The following is a 24,853-nucleotide window of genomic DNA, read 5'->3' as shown; positions in this document are numbered from 1 at the left end:
AAGCAAACTGTACAGTTTGCTTAAAGCGTGAACCCTTTTTGCGATACCACCCTCTATTTATAATGGTCTCATTGCATCTTTAGGTTTAAAACCCCAAACACCAATACTCCATTCATTTCCCCCCTTTATTTTGTTCTTCATCTGGCATATTCAAGTTCGGGTCATCTAACAGACTAGACGTGATGCATCTGACCTCTTCAGTGATGATTGACCATGTTGATAATCAGTGGAAATAATGATTTGTTTAGGTCATTAAACACAACTGGACACGATGAGGAGAATCCCTATAGGATCAAATGTTGCCAGTACATAAAGCTTGGAATGTTTGTTTCTCTTTATGGTCCTCATTTGGTGATACCACAGCAACATCAATAATAACAACAACAACAGCAACAATCTTAGTGTGAAGTCCATCCTCATCCACAGTCTGGTGTATGTACATGTTGGGCCAGCAGCAGTTCTTAATGTATTTATGACTCTTTCTTCTTGCTCTTCATCTTTAAAGAGCTCGTAACATTTCAGAGTTTTGTATTGACAAAGTCTCCAACTGCCTTCCTGGTGGTCTTTAACAGCCCTAAAATTCAGGAAAGACGAGAAAGGTTGTGGTTGCTTTGGTCCTGGTTGGGTAAAGCTTTGAGTCTGACTGCCAGTGCAGCAATGAGGAAAGAGCAGGAGTCATTCTGTTTCCCCTGATGTCGTCAGTTTGTGCCCATTTCAGTTCAGACCGTTTGGGAAATAAAGTAGACCCAGGGAAAAGGAGACAGGGATGAAACTTTTACCATTGTGCCACCCCACAGCAGTACAAACTGGTCCACATGTGTTTTTGTAAGACAGAGTTTAAGTGCAGGGCTATTAACAGAGGTTGTAGTGCAGAATCAGAAATAAAACACGGTCCAAGGAAAACTTAAGAAACATATTTATATACTATAGTGTCACATTTCTTTCTGTTCGTGTCTCTCTCCTATATTTCTCTGTCAGTTTTCATGTGACTGTTTTTTGTTTTTTCCTTTCTTGGTAAATTTACAGAAATCCAGGCAGCTTCTTCCTCTCACATGGGATTTTCTTGACTCAGCCTGTGAAGACCATAAATAAAATAAAATCCCAACATTAGTGTCATGTTCTTTTTTAAAGACACTTATAGTCTGTTAAAATGGGGCCAGAGGCAGGTGTTAAGGTTTAGCTAGTGTGCCACTGTGAAGTGAAATTGAACATCCTTTACACTGTAGCTATCACATGGCTGAAGTTTGCTGGACCAGGATGGCCTATTGTCAAGCAACTTAAACGCTGAAAAGTAATTGAATTTCACTATTTGCCATTCATTCAAATAAAATCAGTTTCATTTGCATGATTACAGCCTTGGTCTGGCTACAAACTCAACTCCAGGCTAAATGTGGTCTAGCTTCCAGTAAACTATTAGAACCATTTCAAAGGCAATTAAACTTTGCTGAACCTAATCTCGCTGCTTTGTGTTGTAAATAATTAAATGTTTATATCCTCATCTGACATCTACCATGTTGATATTGTTAGTATTAATATGCTGCATTATCAAATAATTGAAAAAAATAAAATAGTCACCTTATAGCTACTTGTTGAGATGGGAGCTGATCTTTTCTTTTCTGAGGATGTTTGCGTAGGGAATCTGAAAGAAACAACAGACACATGAGATTCCATGAAAAATGGCTTTTTAGTTTTAAAATAATGCATTATGTGAGGGTTAATAACAATATTTTGTTAAACAAAAAACACATTTGCCTATTTGTGAAAAGAAACAAGTTACTGTAAATAATATTAATATTTCCATTACACTTAAAAGGGTAAATACAAAATTCTGGGCAAGAGGTGTAAAGTTTGGGTGGGATATTCAAATTCAATCAAAATTCTAAAATATAATGCAGCAACATAAATCTAAACTTTTGTTGGCATATGAATGTCTGGGTGAAATTAATGTGGCATTACTCTCAGACAGATCCATCTGCTGGTTCTAGACACATTAGTCAATTTTGAATGTTTTTTTGTTTTTTTTACGTTTTTACGCTTATAAATGAGCTCGTATGCCTGTTCAGACGTCTGCCTACGTGGTTACATGAATGCAGCGTGCTCGTTCGTGTGTTTCGGTGGACGTGCGGGGTTTGCGATCATGTGCACACGAGCGTGTACAGTTGTTGCATGTGTCAGAAAGCAAAGACAAACACCGTCTGTCAGCCTGTCTGCCAGCTGCTCCGGTGATTGATGCGGACGGAAACACTCAGGCGGCAGCAGAGGAACTTCTCACCCATGAAAGACAAACTCGATGATTGGCTCTGTCGTTTGACGGACAAATAAGCAATAGGAGAAGTGTCTGGTTGAGTCCTGGTGGCTTTATTTATTCTTCGATTCATTTCTGTTTTAGTTTAAGACATGGGTTAGGATTTCATGTGTATATCTACAGTCTACCGTAGTTGAAGTGTTAATTGGGCTGTTATTGTCACATCTCCTGATGCTTTTTTGATTTTGTCTTTTCCTGCTCAAACTGTGTAACTATATTTCACTGTGCTTCATAATTAGTCTTAATTATATTCCTTCTGAAAATCATTATGAATATTGGCTTTTTAAATTCATGTATCTATAAAAGGGTGTTTTGTTTGCCGTTTAAAGGCGTAGCAATGCTATTTATTTTCCATCAGTGTTCAGCACTGATTGTATCATTAGTAATCTTACCATCTGTAACTGTTGGACCATCTCTTCTCTATAGGCGAGCTCTCGTTTCATCTGGTCTTGGAAATTATCTGAAATTAGCGCAAGAATCTATGATTAGACTGAGCAGTATTATCATTTGAGTAACTGATCAAGTACAGTTTCAATAATACAGCTGATGAAGGAGTCAAACAGGGGGAAGAGAAAAGTAAGGGGGGGGGGGGGGGGAGACAAAATGGCAAAGAACTTCAGAAAGACAGAGAAGGAGAAGTTGCCCTTCAGAGTATGAAAAAGAAAAGCCTTACGAAAAGACTTACGGAAGACAGGAAATGGTGAGGTGCCCTTCAGAGCGTGAAACTCTTGCTCTAGTCTCCTCCTGAAGTCAATCTGCTCCAGTAGAACCTTCTGGAGCTCCTCTGCAGGAGCAGGCAGGAGGAGAAATGAAAGTATGAGAGGTACAAAGAGAAAAGGGAATTGTCTGTTAGAAATCATTTCAGTAAAATAGAATATATATATATATATATATATATTTATATTTATATGGTCAATCCAGTGACCAGAGGAGTGGGGATGTTTACCTACATATCAATTCAATTCAATTCAATTAAATTTAATTTTTAGAGTCAAATCATAACAGGACACTTTACAGATAGAGTAGGTCTAGATCACACTGTGTAATTTACAAAGACACAATAATTTCAACCAAGAGCAACAAGCTGTGTTCCTCAAATTAACAATCTTTACCTTTCTCCATGTTCTCAACGTCCTTCTTTAGCGGCACCGGAGAGGCAGCACCTTGGCTTCGATCACCTGAAAACACGAAAAGACTTAATTTCTGTTGCACATATGCCATATTCATTTTCAGACGTAGTTACAGTATGTAAGTTGTATTTGGCACCGAGAGTTCCAATCCTATTCTACCACAACATCAGACCATGTCTGACCATATCTACCATATCATATTCATAATCGTGTCATGGACTCATTTCCCATCAGTCTTCTTATTTTTGCAGTGTAAACCATTCTGCATCGCCTCATCCTCTCCCTAACTGCCCCGCCAGTCTTTAGTGGAGCACTGTAATTCACTTGCTGGCCTCTAGATGTCAGTGTAAGATAGTGGTAACAATTGTGACGGCGCTGTAGATGGAGACCTTTCCTGCACTCCCTCTCCCTGACATGTTCAATCTCTTCTTGCTGTCAGATCATATTGCTTTCTATTAAGACAACAAAAGAACACTGCTTGGGTTCAGAAATGAAATCGATTTTGTAGCTCTTAAAACTGAAGTGTAGGTGCTGTGCTTCCAAACTGTTATTTTTTTGGCAGGGGAGTGGCGATGAAAACTACATGAGGATAGAGTAACCGTAAAATAATGTAAAACAGTATATTTATAGTTATGCAGCATTTCGTTGTGTTGATGTATATTTTGTCTGTGTACTCTTTGTTACTGCTGGAAGCAACCTACTTTAAAACTGCTTTAAAACTTCTCCATCCTCCATTTGCCTTTTTTTTTTTAAACAAACATCTTCATCACATGCTGTTTTCAAATGTACCAGTTTGAAAGTTTCTATATTGTTCTGCGTGTATGTTTGCGTCTGAATAGTGACAATGAGGCATTGTGCACCTTAAATGAAGCGATCCAGCAAACTCGATATGTATATTCCCCTCCAGTCATTTCATATCCTGGCTCCTTAAGCCTCCCCATGCTTCTCTCTCTCATTTAGAGCAGAGAGAGCTCTCCTCTTCTCTCTCTCCTCCTCTCCTCTCTCTCCTTTCCTCTCCTCTCTCTGTCTCATTTGACAAGCAAATTTGCAGACAGAGCCCGAGGATAACAACCTCGTTTGACAGTCAATTAACCGTGAATAGTCAAAGCCAAGGCGGTTTGCATTACATAAATGGAAAATTAGATTATTTTTTCTCCCTAGAAACAGAGGGAGAGTTTAAAGACAGTGGAGGGGGGGGTGGGACTCGAAGGAATCAGGCCTTCTAATCACGTAGAGCTTCCCACCGCCCAGGGAGACATTTGGCAATCAGGGGAAAGGTGGTCTCATTTAATTTGTTTCGTGTAATTTTTCGAAATACATTATACATTATGTGCAGAGATCATTACGGTGTATGTGTGTGTAGGGTTCGAGGGAGTGGAGGTAGGGGTCGGGGTGGGGGGTGGTGGGGGGGGGGGGGTAGATATAAATGTTGGCACAGATGTCATAAAGCACTTTTAATGTCTTCCTGACAGATATGAAAAGGCAATAAGCTGTGATCTTTTTCAAACGGGAAAGGGTTTTTTTGCGCTGAGAAGGGAAAAAAGGGAAAAGGGGAAAAAAGGCAATTATGTCGTCGGCAATATGGGTCTAGGATGGAGATTGCCAGCGCGGCTGCTTATCTCTGAGCTGATGTTTTCTTGTTGAACTATAACGGCCCCCCTAAGAGCAACAGCCCTGGCGACAATGCCGCTAAAGAGAGCAGCCGTGGCAGAGCGGAGGCAGAAGCAGCTTTCCGCTGCCGTTTCATCTCTGTGTATTTATATGAATCCCTAGCTCATGTCTGAGAGGAGGAGATTGAGGTGGATGAAGCTGAAGACTGAATAGCTTTCTCTCACTGCTTTATTATTCAGTATTCTGAGTCTCATTTGTGTAATAAGTAGATAACATAATTTTAACTTATGTACATAAAGTCATATGTTTTTCCAAGCAAGAGTTTTTTTTAAATCAGCATTGTCTGTTTTATGTATGGACATTTTTACACGGTGCATATTCATCCACATGGTGTGTGCTGAATTAAAACAAGGCTTTAGCTTTTGATGCCATTATATAATACAAATCGATCTGTGTTAAACAATCAAAATTGATTTTTTTTTTTTTTATGTCAGACTGCAAATAATTATATTTGTGCTTTGTAGATAAGTTATTCAAGATTGTAGTTCTAATTTGCTAACTGTACAGTCTCAAGATGCCCTTGCAAATATTAAGTGTTTTTTTTATTTTATTTTCTGATGTAAATGTTTGATCATGATTTAATCTGAAGCTTCATAAAGACCTCAGAGTTGCTCTGCGATGTGAGATTCAAATTACACTAGAGTAAAGCCAAATGCAGAATTTAAATTAACCTTGCCATCCTAATAATTATACTTTTAGGAGTACCTAACATGTCATTTTAAAATACTTCTGTGTTTTCTTCTTTGATTGAAGTTTACCATCTCCAGCTGCTCTGCAAAAACAAAAAACACGTAAGTGAGTATTCCTACCTGAGCTTTCCCTCCAGTAGTCGGGCGCTGACGTTTCACTGTCTGGCACAAAGAAACTATTCTGCTCTTTGTTTTCATCTGAGAGAAAATGAGACAGAGAAAGACAGGAAGAGAGTTTCAGTAAGGCCCATTGGTTGAGCTGGTTATCCGGACACATGGAGATAACTAAGTGTGCGCATGGTGTGTGTCCTTTGTGTGTATGTGGGCCATGAGAGCACTCCACCACAAAACACACACAAGACATTTTCTTCAGCGAAAGGGTCAGAGTGGGAGATGAGAGGAGCAAATGAAACGTCACAGGAATATGAGCCTCGCAGGGACACAGAGGCACTATAAAACCACTCACTCAGACACTAAATGAAACAAAGATGCTATAATACAACTGACTAGGACGTCTGATGAAACAGATAGTGTGTAACAGTTTGCTGAAATAGATTGTGTAATGCTATTTGATGAAACGGTGTAAAAACCTGTTCAAACGTTTGATGAAACCAACACATTGTAAAACAACTTAAGGGTGAAAGATATAGTGTCAAGCAACCCATGCAAACAGCAGCGCGAGCAAAGTGTTTTTTGTACATTATATATGAAAGAGAAACTACATTTTGGTTTTGCAAATGCTTAATAGTGTATGATGTCTTTTAACTTTTAAGAGAGCAGTATTTTACAGTAAAAAAAAAAAAAAGATGAATTGCACACAACTGATATTTTCATTATACTTGCGAGCAGCATTATCATGTAAAACTATGCTTCCAAGAACAATTTTGATCTTGTGTTTATTGGCGTATTCTACCATTATAGACTTTTTTTTACCCGTGCATCAGAAAATATGAACAGAAAAGGTTTAAAAACAGATTGAAGAAAAACAAGATTTAAATATCTGTGCTCACCAGAAATGCTGGAGTTGTCTTTGGTTGCGTACACAGGCAGTCCTTCGTCTCTATTTTTGTGAACCTGAAAAAAAAAAATATAGACTGTTAGAATTTCATATACTTGTTATGCATCGTATAGTTACAACAGAGCAGAACATAAGTCTTATAAGGCAGAATAAAGGCTTTCTAATTTTGACTCTTTGATGTGATGGTTATTGTTTATATCAATCAATATTGATTTTTTTTTGTGTAAAATGTAACTCATTATTGGGCAAATCTCCCTGGTTGGCGCTATGCTTTTTATCAGCCAATGGTAACCTTCATCTGTAATGATCCAATTTAGCGTATATGGTTAAAGCCTTTCTTTCCTCTCCGTCTCTAATATCAGTCAGATGTATTTGCAGCACGTTACTCAATGGATGATTCAACTCTGCTCTGGTTTAAAATGCTCCTCATAAGCCCCTCTCCTCCTCCTCTCTTTCTCTCAGAGGCCTGGTTAATGTGAGAGTCGACAGGTTAAAGATTAGAGTTGCCCTAACAGGCTGGGGTGACAGAGGGAGAACAAACACACCGTGGCCATTAAACAATCCACATCTGGGCCTATTAGCCAGGATCAGAGTGGGGTGACTGTTTCAATTTCTACAGGGAGAAACCAGCCTATCAATCTGCTTATGCAGATCGTATCACTGCCTGACTGCAGCACCATTTAAATAATAATTAGCTAAAGTGGCCTGGGGGGATATTTACGTTTTTGTAAGCTGGGTCATCTCGGTGAGGCGGGGTGGAGCTGGAGAGAGGCAGGCTGGCAGTAGGGGAGGCAGGAAGGCTGGGGGACTCCCGCTGGATGGGGTCCGAGGAGGAGGGAGGGGAGGTGCTGGTATACACAGCGCCACTCCCTCTCTCCTTCCCCCTCTCCTCTCCATGAGCGTCGCTCAACGCAGGGAGGTACAGGTTGCTTTGAGTCTGTGGCGGTCTGTTTGTGAAGCTCCCCTCCTCCTCCTCGTCCTCCTGCTTCGACGACTCCACATCCACCTCCCCCTCCTCCTCACTCTCCACTCCCTCCACCTCTCCATCGCCTCCACTATCACTCCCGTAACTACAGCTGCTGCTGGGCGATAGCCGCTGCTGGCGGTCTGACCGGGCGACCACGACCCCAAAGTCCTCATCTGTTGCCCCAGTGACTGCTCCACCGTTGCTGTGGAGCTTGGCCATGCTCTCTGCATCCTTGATCACAGGTCGGAAGGCTGAGCCGTAGCTCGGCTTCCTGGCTTGGAAGGTTGGGGTGTCCAGGAGTTTGAGCCAGCCCTCTGACGTCACAGGGCGAAGGTCAGGTGTTACTGTGGTGCATTCTGGGTCAAACAGCCCGGATGATCTTGGTGTGGTTGTCGCGCTGCCGGGGGCCATGGTTGCGCTGACACTATTTTCGTTGCCGGTTACAGCTACAGGCTCGCTTGGTTCTGAGAGATCCAAAAAGGCCTGCCTGAGAGAGGGGTTGTCTGCCAGAGAGGAGAGGGCGCTGGGCTGAGGCTGGAGGTAGGTGGGGACAGGGATTCCTCCTGCCGCTCTTGGTGGCCAAAACATGCAGAAAGGAGGATAAAAAGTGTCTTTGCGGCCAGGCCATAAAAGACCTGACAACCCTGCTCCTTTCTGCCCACTGGAAACATCACTGTCATCTTTTTTCTGCTGGCAGAGGCCGAATGCTGGGAAGGGGTAAGGCGAGGGAAAGAGCGACGTGGGAGGGAACTTCTGCAGCATGCCAAAGCCTTTGCTTGGGACAGGGATGACAGGGTAGCTACGTGGTGTCTTACGGGGAGACATACTGCCTCCATCCAGATCATCCTCGTCTTCAAAGCGGGCTCTTTTCTGAGCACCCAAGTCACCCATCATGTGAGGCACTACCGAACCCGGGTGAGTCTTCATAGAACCGATGGAGGAACAATGGGCTGAGGAGGGCAGCGCTCTCTTCCGGCTTCCTCCATTGAACATAGCTTTGACGTCTTCCCATGCGAAGACCATCTCGTCAGCTGGGTGTTTGTCAGAGAGTTTGAGGTGTCGTCGCCAGGAGTTAAAGTTGGCGGCGTCAGGCTGGGTGTACTTGGCGTCTGGTGTGCGGTGGGAATGGAAAATGAACTTATTTGGGGAGAAGTACATGTTGCACAAGGAGCACTTGATGCATTTGGCCCTGGAGCTGTTGTAGCGTGCCGGGATGAAGTTACCACGGCAACCCCAGGCGCACTCGTGTGTCACATCAAAGGCAAAGTTGTCGGGCAGTTTCGGCGGTGCGTTCTCTCCCAGGAAGGACTTGCAGAGGCGCTCGGCTTCGCGCTTGGTGATCATGCCACAACGGCGTGACGAGATGGGCATGGCACCGGCCCGGCGAAGAATCTCCAACTGAACCGGAGTGCACTGGACACAGGTGATGCCCAGCGCCACTCGACGATTATGAATCTCATTATAACTGTAGTTCTTGAGGAGCGTGTTGGAAATCTGTGCCAGGCAAAGTCTCTCATTGTGATCAATGACTAGTGATACAATGGGAACGCCGTATAGGATGACCTGGCCGACCTGGTTTGGCTTCATGGGTGAGGAGGAAGAGGACGGAGAGGGGGAGGATAAGGAAGAGGATGAGGAGTGGAGATGGGCGGGTCTGGGTGGTGTCAGGGGTTCCTGCTGGTAGGGGCCTGTTGAGCTCGTCATTATGATATCATTAGGGCTCGAAAGATGGGTCTTGTCCATACTTGGAGGAAAACTGTTTGTTGAAAGACCTGCATGAAAAGAAAGGAAGAAATAAAAATCCATGAGTTGATTTTTTTTTTTTACCATAAAAAAATCCTCGTTTACACACGTCCTGTCTTCCTGTAATACACAAAATATGAAATAGCTAGTTAATTACTTATAATATACACGTAGGTGTGCCCAGAAATACTTTGATGTGTGGAATTTGCAAAAAATAAATGTTCATATTGACATATTGAATAGTATTTTAAATGTAATGCATTTAAATTAAATGTATATCTGTTACACAATTTTATAGACAAAAACCAAACTGTTTTTATCTTTTCTTGCTTTAGGAACGGGCTAATTTCTTTAAATATCCTACTTCAACATCACTTCAAAAATAATAAAAAATTGATTTGTCATCTACAACTATTCTAATAAGATTATTGAGTGCATAGATAAATTATAAAGTGAATTGGGACACTGAATTAACATTTCTCTGTGATAATAAGTGAAGTGTTTGGTTGACAGCAAATACAAATGCAACAGTTATTTTTCATGTAGTACCTCTGCATTTATAAAAAAAAAAAAAAAAAAATTATTTATTAAATGTTTTTGCCCACAAAGTATAGCCTCTTTAGCATGTTACAGCTCTCCATTTATAGCTTTAAAGTAATGAGTGTGTCTGCCTGCGTCTGTTTTCAACAGAAGTTGGCCAGTGAACAAACTATGAAAGAGGATAACACACTCTTCTAACGTTTAGCCTAACGGTTACAATGAAAGTACAATATTATCCATGTTCCCACACAAACATATCGACCCAAATTAATGTTTAAATGTTGAGTTTTGACATGAACATCGAACATAAATATCCTTTATATCTAGAAAATGGTGTAACCTAAATAGTTCATCTCAGTGTTAGATAAAAATAAAACACACATACACACACAACATACAGACTTTTTTTAGTTAGAATTTGAAGGCATGTTTAGGTGGAATTTGTTTCCAGACTACAATCGGACTACAGTATTGTTAAACTATTATGTCAACCTCATTTTCCTATATCAAAGTTGGCTGTGGCCCTTTGATCTGGTGTCACATTCAGCTGCACACTGTTTAGTCCAAATATTCCTTCACCTTTAAAAGTCTTCCTATTTATTTAGATATAATTTGAAATAGCAGGGCATTTACTGTGAAGAGAAGGCTGGAAATCTTTATGTGCTGGGTGACATAGACATTTATTATGCTATTAGTTAAACACATTATAGCCCACTGTAATGTTTGAAATGTAGGATTACAAAACACAATTTTTAACTTCTGCTTAGCGGTGAATACGTTGAAAATAGGCTTTAGTGTTCCATGTCAGTTGACAACTTCTGAATTTATTTTTTTTGAAATTATTATCTTACAGCACACAATTTTTTTTTTGTTGTGTATCACATTTATGATATGATTTAAGAACAAAAAAAAACACAAACTACAGAAAAAAAAATTGAAATTGCTTTTCAGAAAAGGCTTGTTTTAACAAATACATTGCTAATACATTTATGACCAATTATTTGCACACTGGATTCAAGAAAACATTTTATATAATAGCAAAATATGATACAGAATTACAAAGTGTTTGGGCTATGTTAAACAGGTGTCGTTTTGAATGGGAACTATTTATTACAGCGCAATGTGAACTAATATGGTGGAACTGTGTGGGCCGAACAACAAACTGTTTGGCTGAGGAGGATCAGTAAGAACCAATAAAGCAATTAAACAATTAACACGAACTCAAGAGTTCACAGTTTGGCGTCAAATTACACAGTATAGGCTATTGAAATATTTAAATTTGCATAATATCAATTATGCCCAAATTTGATTTCTAGTAAAGTACCGTTAGGCCTTTAGTATAGTAACACGCTATCATGTCTATCCATGGAACAATATCAAAGGCAGAGGTTTGTTTATTTAGTAACAGAAATGCGATGATAACAATAAGAAAATATTAATTATAATAATAGAATACGGTCACTGGCCCACAGTCATTTTAATGCAACGGAATGTGGAAAAATCCACACACACATTTACTCAAGCATTTTCTTCTTTTAATCGTTTTTTAAGCTTTTTTTGTTGTTGTTGTCCCACACAGTTTCGGTAGCTTACTTTTTTTTTTTTTTTTTGGCAACATTTTAGCCAACTTTACAGGAGAAGCAGAGCAGTCCTTACCTCTGACTCCCAAGAATACTCCCAAAACGGTCACTGAGTCCAAAAAAATATCCCCGTCACGAGATAAATTGATGTATCCTACACAGCTTTAAAAAACTCATTTTTATCAAGCAAACGAACCGATTTTACTGAGTTATATCCGGGAAACACATGGGATCGGTACCCGCCTTCGTCTCAACTGTCGAGTGAGCTGCTCCTGAGATGTGAGTAAACTGCGACGCTCGCGCCGGCTTTATTCGCTTTTCACCACGCGCAGTCCTAATCCCCCCCCGCCCTCCCTCTCTCTCTCTCTCTCTCTCTCTCTCTCTCTCTCTCTGGACCACGCACCTGCCTCTGTTTGATTGGCGTGTAACGCGAGCTCAGCCCACCATCCAGGACACACACACACACACTTTATTCCTCCACTCCTTCACGCGCTGTGCTGCCCCGTGAACAGCCAAAATGACGTCTTGCTAACTGCCACTCAAACGCTGGAAAAGTCAAACTAACAGCACGTACGGCGAGACGCACGAGCCTGAACTATACGCATACACTTTCGCGCGTGTAGGAAATGACCGCCGTGAAGTCTCAGAGGATGAAACAAATAGCCTAGTCCCCTTCACTATAACGACGACACAGCGACCAAAACAAAATTTAAGATTGGCATAATTTTAGCCAATGTACTCACTGTATTAGTGACTTAATGAATATTAATTTTAAATTCGCTGCACACAGCTCTACAACCAGTCATAACTACAGCTGTCGCCATCAGATGGGTGTCTGCTGGTCCACTGCACATGCTTGGAGGGGGCTCGTTGACATTCAGTAGTTTGGGAAACCCTAGAATAAACAAGTAAGGAGTGTGACTTTTGATACACAACCCCTGGGATGCAAATTAATTACCAACAAACTGCTGGCAGCAGACACAACCAGCAGAAGAGCTTGGCATCGGAGATGCGGCTTTTAAACACAGTGTGGAGTAAAACATTAGCCTGATCGTGGGGCCGAAGAAAGAGAAAATAAAGGCTGAGACAGCAGACAGAGTGGCAGCCAGTCAGGGGATCAGAATATTGTCTGTCAGTAGGCCTACAGCAGATTCTCACATTCAATGCTGAGAAGGCTTTTTGAAATATGACTCTGTATGCACGTGCAGGTTGATCCCACAGGAGATAAAAGGCAGCAGGAAGCATGTAGCCTATATTATCTCTTGTAATTTAGGGTCAGAGGAGCTCCCAGTTAGCGATTAGTGCTATAAAAGGCAGTGACAATTCACCTAAAGAGGGCCCTCACAAATTGCAGTGTAAGATTATTTGATTTAACGAAATGGGGGGGGTCCGGCTCTATATTCCCTCAGAGGGCCCGAGGAATACCTAACTACACCCCTGCTCCAAGCTCTTAAACCAGGCATGTTGCTCCTGCTGCTCAATTACTTCTTCCACTAAAAATATGCAGGCAAATTACAGATATGAAGGCGTAGACCTAAATATGAAGTCTATAACCCAGATATGAGCTGCAAATGTCTGAAGGATGCGAGACAGGACCTCATTTAACTCTGCATGGGGATGCAGGGAAGTGTTGTCCCAAATACTGATTGTCCTCGTTAATTAAAACAATTTCATGAAGTTGTTTTTAGGACAAATTCTTCTGTGGCCCATGTTTAATGTCTGGGATGTAAAAAACTAAAACAAAAAAGCTTGACGCCTGCAATTGCTGATCAAATAGAATGCCAGTTTCATAAATGCATGCATGTCACACATTACACAGGTGTGGGCTATTTGTGCTCTTGTGTTTGCATGATGCATATCGTTGTTATTGAGGAATACAGGCTATGTCTGTATGCATTCAGATTAAAGGTGAAATAGGCATTTTGCCATGCAGAAAACAAGCCGGGAAGCCATACAGCAGCTGGTACGGCTAATGTAAGTGTATTTCAGATATCACTTCATAACAATTGAAGGATTTCTTCACAAAGCTGCAGTCAAAGCTGCATCGTTACCATACTTTGCCAAGTTTTAATTGTTCACACTTTTGCGAGTAATTTTCCAAATGTTTTCTAAATTATTTATAAAAGCTAGCCTAAAGTTAGAAAAACAGTGAGACCTAAGAAAAAAGAAGGCTACTTGATCCAACTTGTTTTGTCTAATGGTTTAAAAAAATTCTATATGTCTAATTAATTCTCAATCTGGTTAAAAGGCTGTTGGATGTTGAGAGTGGCTGTAATTTATGCTCGCCCAATCTTTTCTCAATAGCATCTTGATAAACATGACAGGGTCACTCTTTAGGCTCAGTCTTAAATCCGTGCGTGTGTGCGTGAAGCTCGTGTGTGTGTGTGTGTGTGTGTGTGTGTGTGTGTGTGTGTGTGTGTGTGTGTGGATAAGCGGCACAGCAGAGCACATGAGCCCCATCTGCTCCTTTTCAAACCAATTTAGGTTGTCAACGCGCGTGCTTTTGTCTCGCGGACGGACGCCACGGAAACAAGCTGCGACGGGACAAGAAGGGGGCCGCGAGCCAAGCACGGGCCGCAGCGATTGAACCGGGTGACGTCACAATAGAGAGATGAGTATTTTAAAAGCTATAAAATTTTCTGAACGAAAAATCCTTGTCGGCAAATATTTATATAATGTTGGCCTAATATCTCATACAAACTTTAGTGTTGAGTTTATAGCCTATATGACTGTTTATATTGTCAATGTTATCAGTAAAGGTACACTTAAGGGTTAGTAAAAGTTCGACCTTTAGCCGATTTAAAAAAGAAAAAAAAAGTTTTTAAGCATATTTGGAAATGTGCTGCAGAGTTATGTTGTAGGCTGTGTGTGTAAAATATTGCTGGTGTATATCTGTTTTATTTATTTGTTTGCAGGAAAACGATGATACTCTCTCGCCGATGGTTCCACTGTAATAATAAAAACCTAATGAACTAGGTTTATGGCTACACAGACACCTCTTATGAAATGTAATTCCCCGTGTCTTTAAATGACAATAATGAAACATTCTTTTGGAAAGAGCGTAATGATGCCCAACATTCTCTCTCCCTGAGAAAGATGCCTCTGACATGTTATCAAAAGCGAGCATGTCTAAACCATGTGAAGCAGGAGGAAAAGCCTTATTGGAATACAATAGCGCTATTAGCCCCTTTGGAATACATTTCACTTTTTTTTCCATAATGCATTAGCCCGTCGCCCTACTGAGAAATTAATCATGCGTTTAAAAAAAGAATTGCTTGTGTGACCTCGAAGGGTCAAAGCAGGGAGGGAGGGAGGGAGAGAGAGAGAGACAGAGAGAGAGAGAGAGAGAGAGAGAGAGCTCCAAACATAATAAATTAAGAGCTACAACACTAAGTGAGCTTGAGACATTTAACATCAAATCTGTCAATAAATGAAACATGCCCCGGGTGAGTGATTACCATATTGAAATGCATCACCACCTTTTTCAAAACGCATTGGAGCCAGCCTGAATCACCAAAGCACCGGTTTCATTTCATATCACTATTTTCCGAAACATAATTTGATTTAACTGTTTAATCATGTGATTGCTTTGTTAAAACAAAAAGTATCTTTTACTACTACTACTACTACTACTACTACTACTACTACTGTCTTTATGGCCTCACTCCAAATTGTTCAGATTGTTTTTTGTACATGTAGAAGTGAGACAATAATAATAATAATAATAATAATAATAATAATAATAATAATAATAATAACAACAACAAAAAAATCACAAATCGGTATTTAACCATGTGCCAACATATTCCAGCCAATCCTGTTACAAACCCACCAATGCTTTTATTAATTCGTTGTGGATTTAAAGGCAGATGTAGGCTACAATATGGTGCACAGTCGCCCTGCATGCCCCACTTTTAATCCTTACTTAATGCCGCACATCTTTTACTGAATGGGAGTCTTCTGTTCATCTGCAGCGAAGATTTACTGTGCATTACAATTAACACACATCTTACATTAATTGGGCAAACATAATAATGACGATTATTGACGTTGTTTTTAAGTCCGCCCATTCCCCTTGATGAGGTAAAAAAAAAAAAAAAAGGATTGCGGATTTGAACAGGGAAGTGGTTTGTGGGCGCGTGCCTGTGCGCGTTCCGCTGTGCCATCACTCACGCATCACTCTCCCCCGTTATGTTATATGCGTTTTATTGCAGTAGGTTATACACAAATTATACACAAATAAAAGTCTCCTTTTTGTTCTATTCACATTATTACTATTTATTAAATGTACACATGTAGGCATATTACAGATTATTATGAGGCTACATTGACAACCTATAGCCTATTTAAGGCAATGGGCCGCTCTATAAAATCAAGACGTCTACAACCGTTTCCCCCCTCTGCATTATAACATTTTGCTCAATTTTCGTTGTATTTCTAATATTATTTCTTAATGTCACTAGCATATATCCATAGCACCAGTAGAGCCTTCTGGTCTAATTAAGCTTTTATTTGTCATGTTTCTATTTTTACAGTGTTCCCATACCAAGAGAGACGCAGCCCTGTGAACGATGCTCAGTTTGTTAGATGTGAGCTCGCCTGAGGCGGTTGTACCAATTAGCACGGCAGACCAACCACTAAAGATTCCCATATTTCATAGAAGATCTGGAACATTAGCCAGAGTGAATTATTGAAAAAAATATTTTTACAAAAACAAACATGCAATGCAATGCTCAGAGAAGCTTACAGTGTCTTTATCAACCACGAATGGATTAAAGGCCTTAACTCTTTGTAATTGAATACATAGGCCCCATAGGAGTTCATTCATTTGTTTTTATTGCTTTTTTTTAATTCAAGAGAAAATAATATTTTTTTCCCCCTCAAGTTTATGTAGCTATAATAATTAATTTGACCATAATGTGATGAACTGGGAGGCCAAATATTTAAGCAACCTTTTGTTTTTTAATCCCTCTAATGACTTCAGAATCCAGACAGCAGATCAGATTTTTGTTTGGTGTGAGCTGCTGTTAAAGCAGAGGTGTGAGTGGTGCTGTTTCCTATCCAACTATAAAAATAAAAATAAATGGTGTATAGGTATAATGACGCCATACAAGACAAAATAAGTAAAAACTTGCTGTGACCACCAGAGAAACAAAACCTACAATTGTAAAACTGAAGATGTTTATCAGCTTAGAAAGACACAAAATCACCACAGTAATATCAAAGAAATGTAATCGATAACAGAGAAGTTAACTGTAAGTCCCTATAGGAATATTGCAGAAATCCTATCATGATACTGCATCACTGGCCAGACATGTACAGACTGATTGCAAGTTAATGTGAGAGTATGTTAACAACTCAACAACCAAATCTGTAACTCCAGAGATGTTTGGCTTTGGGTATCGAAGCCTGTCTGCAACAAAATATCCTTTTGAAAAAACAACATCTTCCTCAATTTAATTAAATTGACTCCACTTTAATACAGACCAATCTTCCTCTGAGACAGCAACTGGTAATCTATGTCTCTGCACACAGTGTAATCAGAGCAGACCAGTAAAATACAGTACATTGTGTTGAAACATACTCCAAAATAAACCATATTATGTTTGTTCATATGCAGACATGTACATCCTCATGTTGATTCATATTTTGGTCATAATGCTTGAGTATTCAGCATTTCACCCTAAGACACGCAGATGCAATCAGAGGGGTCAAAGGTCAAACACAACCAGTATAACCATATAATACAGCTTTAGGAAGTTATAGTGCGAATATCATACATTTAGTGAGTTTATGGGGACCTTGTTGTCCTCTGTGGTAGTTGTATCTCCTACGATTCCTTTGATAGTCCTATAATACACAATCAATATTCTGTTTTTACAGTATTGTTTTAATATCCCATGGTATCACTTTGATTTTGCTGTGACATTTGGACCCTTTACCCGTTCACCATGGGATCACTGTGGTTGCGTTTCATGGGTGATTTTGTACAGGACTGAGTAAGGATATATCCGTACATTCAGAGCTGCTGGGAGATGCAACTTTACTTACTGAACGATCCGCTTTCGTAATTAAAGGCTTGCTTGACTTTTAATGACCCCTGAACACAAGCAAACTTGTGCAAGTTATTCTAAGTGGAATGAGGAATGAGACGTTAACAGTGAACACTGAGCTGAAGCCAATTAGCTCCAGTGCAGACAGACTGCTGGGCGCTACAGTGCGCTTTAAAGGCAAGCAGAGTGCCTACAAGGTCAGAGGGGGCCGGGTACAGTGTGTGTGTGTGCGTGCGGGCGTGCACGTGTGTGTGTTTGTGTGAGGATAGCACACAACATGCATAAAGTTATTTGGACTATGCAAACATTCAACATAATGAAGGCTTTTTAAAACATTTTAATGTAATATGAGAAAGTAAAGTAATATTGTGTTCACTGTGTTCCTTATGAAACCCTTCCAAACACGTTTTTTAAAGCATGTCCTACAAAAGTGAGTAGAAGTGAAGGCTGAGTTTTTTATTTATACGTTTTTCTTTTTTTTATTTTTTTATAGCTACTACATTTATTTGCTTCATTTTCATGTGCGAGTATATTGGCATGATGTGAAGCTTGTTTATCCAATTTTGCTATTTCCACCACAGATAAACAATTTAATGACAAAAGCATTATTGATACCAGCTTTTAAAAGTTGATTGACATGGCAACCCCTTTCCAGTGAGTAATTGTTTGGCTTTATTTCGTGGTCAAAGATTCATTATCATCTCTAATGGACTGGAGAGTCAAGAACACGTTCAACACTTTCTTGTTTCTATGTTCAAGTGCTTGTGGGTAAGCTCTGACTTCAATCTTAGCCGGGAAATCTGTTAAAACCCTTAAAAACGTTTACACTACATCGACTGCTCTATGAGTGTGTATGTGACACACACTTGGAAAAAGTTACTGTACAGCCGTCTCATTCATACAATACTGTTTCTTTTGTCAACCCTTGTATGCCTAATTATGCTTAACAGCATTATAAAACAGTATTTCTTTCATCAGCTTTGGTAAAGGGAGGAAAAGAGACAGAGATCATAGGCAAGCAACAACACTGTATAAGACTATTATCTTTCGTCCAAGAGAATCATTCAGTTCTCCGCGGGGTGTCAAAGCGACACATCTCGGCGGGGAGAAGACTAACGGAGATGATCTCACAGTATCGCGGCTTAATTTTCTTTACTGGGGAATATTCGGCAGTAATGTAACTTAAATAGGCCATTGTGGAGCAAACTGCATCGTTTTATATGGGACATAAAATCATGGAAACTCACCAAAAAGGAAGATTGGCACTTAGGCCTGCACGATGCGTTAAAATGGATTCTGAATGAATTACCACAAATGTCGTCCCATAAGGCCTGTACTCAGTATTTTCTCACTTTGTATGTGTGTGCGTGTGTTTGTGTGGAAGCTTGTGTTGCAACAAAAACTTCAGTTACTCACTGTTATTAACCTTGTACATATATGTAAGGAGCTTAATTCCTAAATGATATTAGCACATTTAAAAAGAAAAGGCATGATTAATGGCATGAAAGCAATTGTGTTTTTCTTGTGTTTGCACATTTACATTTTATTGAAGCTCATGTGCAGCAACCGAAAGATAGGGGTTGAGTGTGGTGCCCAAGGGTACATCAGCAGCACACGTTCTGGCTGCTGCTGGGATTGAACTCGCAACCTGTTGGTAACAGAATGGCCTCAGTTTCAGCCTTAGCAAATCAAGAGAAGCAGCATGAATCTGACCAATGTGCAATTCATGGCCAGAAGTATGTACACACTAGCTTGGTCCTACCAGACTCTTGTACATTTCATTTGTACAGAGAGTCTGGCCACTCTCCATTGACAAGTGCTAACTTCCTTGAAGGCGGGTACTCTGTTGAAGTTTAAAACTATTGGATCTGCCCAAAGCCACTCTGGATCTGTCATAACCAATCGCTAACGTTTGGTTGTGACGTATGTCATGCGCATGTGCAACAAGAGGGGAGAGCGACAACTATCGGCTTATATTTAGCATTAGCATCGCTAGCATTAGCCTTAGCCAACTCCTTCACCACTAACGGAGCGAGCTGGGAAATCTAACTTTTCCTGAAACCCCGTGGGGAGGAGGGCCACAACGATATTCGGCAGCGTTGCCACAACGGACCGCTTTGCTCGCATCTTTCTAGCGCATGTCCTCAACGTCATCGTTCTCAGCCACTCCCTCTGTTCGCTGGTTGGACCGCCAAATATTTAAACCCAAGAATATACAGCGAACCCAGACGGAGTACTGAAGGGAAATGAAAATTGAGCGGAAGTACATAGGAGGGCGGAGCCAGGCGATGTACACACCCCCCCCACATAAATGTGCTTTGGGTCTGGAGGTGCTTTTCATTACGCCCCATTGTTTCAATTAAGAAAAATATTACTGCTGCAGCATCTAATGTTATTTTAGTGCACTCTTAGCTTTGGGGGAAGACCCTTTACTGTTTCAACATGACAGTGACCTGGTGCACAAAGGAAGGTCCATAAATCACATGGTTTACAGAGTTTGGTGTGGAAGAATTTCCAGAATAACAATCACCAACAAGTCCTCCAAATCAAACAACAATATAGGTTGTTTATTCCTACCCTCTAAAATTAGCGACCCTATGTGGCCGGCTTGGCTCAGTGGGTAGAGCAGGCGCGCATATACCGAGAGTCCGACCTGTGACAATTTCCTGCATGTCTTCCCCCTCTCTCTCCGCTTTCTCACCTAGCTGTCCTATCCATAAAAGGCGGAAAAGCCCAAAAAATTATCTTAAAAAAAAAAAAAAAAAATTTAGACACAAAAACTATAGATAGGCATAGTGTGGTTTCGGTTAAAATCATGGACATTTCTTACGTATCTTTACTTCCGGTTACAGATGTGACGTAGTTCCCTTTAGTAAAAAAAGAAAAAAACTCACTAAGTTTATTTTCAAAGAGGACTTGAACCTGGGTGAAAGTCCTGCGTTTGTTTGCCCCAACCATCTATCTGGTATTTGGCGCTATTATACTTCATTACCTTACTTCGTGCTTTGCTCCTGTCATAATTACTATGGCCACTACTGTAAACGTAAATATGAGTCACAATGGCTATTGGAACATACGACTTATGGGGCCGTTTTTCAAGGTTCATGTGTCCACATACTTTTGGCCATGTAGTTCATATGCAAGTTAGTCCACATGCATTACACTACACGTGATGCATTTATGTGTCTCGGCTTTCCACTTTCCCATGTTTCTGACTTGTCAGTCCATCTGCCCGAGTAAACAAGAGCTATGTTAATGTGAACGTTAAGGGCTCTATTAGTGCTGCAGACAGGAAGCGGAACAACCAGGGCTTTTTCTATTCGTCTATTATTAATGAGGACAGCAGGTTAATCTACCGCTTAATCACCAGGCAACATAGAGAGTAATGCAGAAACACAAAGATAGAGGTTGTGAATAAAAGGGAGTGAGTTGATTTTCCACAGAAAATCAAACAACGGAAGTGAAAGAGAGAGGAGGAAGAGAGGCATCAACCTCATCAACTATGATATCAATTAGCATGTGTTTGTCCACAAATGTGGATGTGTAAAAACCTCTGTAATCGTCCCTGTGACGATTAGTTAAAACATGAGATCATCCCATTAGTGCACTGCTGCTGTCCAATCCTGTGGTTATAGATGCCAGGGTTCATACAGTAATTGAAAACTGGAAACTCTTCCCTGAAAATATATATTATATTATTTCACATCTGTGTCTTTTTTCAGCTGTCCTGCTAAGAGGTAAACTTCTTCACCCTACAAAAACATATGTTTGCAAATGCACCATGACTTTTCAGTCCCATTATGATGGTTGTTTTTTGTTGTTCCGTTATACATTGGTCATTCAAAATGGGATAGTTCAAGTATAGTTTTCTTCAGTTTTAAAGTTATGGAGTGGAGAGAGAATATTTCCTTTCCCACAGGGGTAGGGGTAGATAGGGGTCGATTTCGAGAGGTTGTGACTGGAGGTCTGTGCACACTGTGAGACATTGAAGTAGCCTGACAAGCCAGACCCACATCAAGATGTTGGGTCAAGTATAGTTCCTATATATCAAGTATAGTTCCTATATATCTTCCTTTTTTAAGAATGACTTCAGTGCCGTTCTTTGTTCTTTTCTCAAAGAAAAGCTTAACTCCAAGTATTCCAGAAGACCGATGTTCCCAGCAGCAGCAGCCATAAGCCCGCCCACCGATTCTACACACGGTGTGATTGGCCTGACCGGAGTTTGGTTTTTCCAGCTCGCAAGCCAACGGAGAGTTGCTAGACCCCCCTTGCTGCAAATTAAATTTGCTGCCGCTAGGGTGCGTCTAGATTTCTAGGCTAACATTGAAGCCCATTGTGGGGTCCTTTTTTTGCTTGCAAACCCCCAATACTACCAGAGACAACAAGCACATATAGTATACTATCTACTGCCTGTGAGTTTGCAGAGGTAAACATTGATCATTTTAAAATAATTGGTAAAAGATGCAAAAGATGAGTGGCAGTGTATCTGTCTGTGTCAATGTATTAGCATGTTTTGTTTCACTATGTCAAGAAAAACATGCTTGAGTCCCAGCATTTATGTGTGTGTGTATTTGTGTGTGCGTGTACCTGGCGTTTGTGTCATCACAGTGTCACATCAGTGTGCCCCCACACCCACACCCGACAAGCTTTAATTGTGTAATCCTGTGACCCGGCTTGTAATCCCTAAAAAAGCATACAGTACAATATTTTAGATATCTGCCAGATTACACAGTGATCTCTATGTATTGTTAATGTGGTGTTAAAAAAATAGACAGAGAAAAATCTAATTCATTTGTCAACAACAGTTCACTGACACAACTTAACATTTACAAATACAAGTAGGATGCCAGCCATGTATTGCAATGCATTAGGGTTTTAGAATTTGGTACATTTAGTTTGGTCATATATTTTTGACAAATAATCATCAATGTTAATATGAAGGAAACATACATATGCTTCTGCTTGGAGAAAATAACTCAAAGTAATCACTCCATACTCACTCCACGACATTGCAAAACATGAATTAAAAAACAAAATATGGAAACATATGAAATCTGACACCAAACCGGTTGAATAGCAGTCTCCTGAGAAGGCCCATCTCACACGTTTCACTGGCAATTAATGTTCAAACAAAAAAAGCAGCACTTTTATTTTTCAATTATTTGATTTTTAATTATTTGATATTTGTGTTAAATGCAGTTCTGCTCAAGGGCTCGCCATTATAGATAGAGGCTGGCTTTCAAAGAGGGGCCACCGGGCAAAATGGTAAACAACAGAATTAAATGGTAATAATTATTGTTCCAGAAAATAATTATTATTCAGCTGCCTATCTGCGCTGGTGTTTAAATAACAACACATATTGGCTGGTTTTCTTCTTTTCTGTGAGACAACTGTGTGTGTGTGTGTGTGTGTGTGTGTGTGTGTGTGTGTGTGTGTGTGTGTGTGTGTGTGTGCGCGTGCCTGCCTGCGAGTGGCTTAAGTTGAATCACATATGCAGGACACAGGCGCATACAACACGCAAACACAATGACACATACACGCAGCTGGAGATTAAAACACAGAAGGTTTTTGCAGATAACAAATACAGTATATTATTTTATATATATATATATATATATATATATATATATATATATATATATGTATATATATATATATAATAATGTTAAATTTTTTATTAACCAAAGGAATGCTCAAACTCAGTAATTAAATATTTGGATTACTTTTAGTTACTTTCTAATTAGTTTGCTATATTTCTATAGCATTAAAGTATTTGAAACATGACAGATTTAGGAAATTGAAAAGGTGTGATAATGGACATATATAGTTTTAAAAGACTTCAAAAGATGAAAAAAAAATTTCCTTTTACATTTCTTACTGTCATTTTTTCCACTGAACTAATCAAATCAAAACATACCTTTTTTCTTTGACACAACAACTTGCTCTTCCAAACAGGACCATACCCACCACATATTGGTGGATTTTACATCTGTATTGTTTTTGATGTGCTAATCCCCCACATTAAAACTCAGCATCAAAACAGCATTTATCATTATTATTGTTATCATTATTCTGCCTGATCTCTCGCTAAATTACTGCTGATCCACCAATGCGTAAACACCCCTCTACCACAGTGTGTGAACCTAAGGATTAACAACAGGGCTGATAGAGACATACGGGATATGTGACACTGATCTGACAGCGCTATGATGACAGAAATGTGAGTCTTTATTGTTTTTGATGGGGATATCCAAACAAGCTTGAGTCACATATGCAATAAACACACACATAAGTACATACACAAACACACTGTGCCTTTTTAATACATTCACAAACATTAGATGCTACAAGATGTTTTTCTGTCTCTTTTTGTTGGATTATTTTTCTCTCAACATTAATGTTATCTATTTTTCACAACCCAATGACAGATGTTATAAATAAAGGAGAGAAAAAAACATTTTTAATACCAACATTGGACACCTACTGAGGTTCATTCATATATAGTTCATTATCGTTATATAATAGCATGACACATTTTTGACTTTGATTACATTTGAGAGTGATAATCAGGGCAGTTAAATATTTTTTATACATTACCATATATCGAAATGGATTTAGTTATAAAGCTGTGTCACATTGGAGTTTGAGTAGTCAGTGCGTCAGCCACATTACACAGTAAAACGTCTTGCCAAATAGTTTTTACAAGTTGACACATACGATCGCAATACATGACACTCTAGGACCTAATGTCAAATAAATGTATCCATATAGCCCAAAATCATAAATCACAAACTGTACGACATATAGTGGCGTGGCCCTGGCTTCGGCAATATTGGTCCGTTAGCTAATTGGTCCACCACTTTGGTACAGACTGAGATATCTCAACAACTGTTGGATGGATTGTTATGACATTTTGTCCAAATATTCATGTTCGCCAGAGGATACATCCTAATAACTTTGGTGATCCTCTGACTTTTCCTTAAAGTCTTTGCTTATTCAATGAAACAGCTTGGCATCTACCCGATAGATTGGCACAAAGAGTAACATTTTAACAACTATTGGACGGGATTGCCATGAACTTTGGTACAGATATTGATGTTTCAACTGTCCAGTAAACTAAACTACAGATATTACAATCAGCCTTAACTAAGATGGTG

General features: G+C 39.9%; 1 protein-coding gene across 1 annotated transcript; it reads right to left on the bottom strand.

The window, feature by feature from the left end:
- Window positions 1-1,582: 1,582 nt before the first annotated feature.
- On the bottom strand, window positions 1,583-9,523 carry skor2 (SKI family transcriptional corepressor 2). Its single transcript, XM_078272077.1, has 7 exons — window positions 7,535-9,523; window positions 6,806-6,869; window positions 5,916-5,993; window positions 3,418-3,483; window positions 2,991-3,089; window positions 2,698-2,765; window positions 1,583-1,639 (listed from the first exon to the last, which is right to left on the bottom strand). Exons 1-7 carry the CDS (start codon window positions 9,521-9,523, stop codon window positions 1,583-1,585), a joined length of 2,421 nt encoding a protein of 806 aa, XP_078128203.1.
- Window positions 9,524-24,853: the final 15,330 nt, after the last annotated feature.

Source organism: Sander vitreus, chromosome 16 (genome assembly GCF_031162955.1).
Source record: "Sander vitreus isolate 19-12246 chromosome 16, sanVit1, whole genome shotgun sequence".
Lineage (NCBI taxonomy): Eukaryota > Metazoa > Chordata > Actinopteri > Perciformes > Percidae > Sander > Sander vitreus.
The sequence above is the reverse complement of the archived record's forward strand: the minus strand, read 5'-3'. Positions and strand labels throughout refer to the sequence as shown.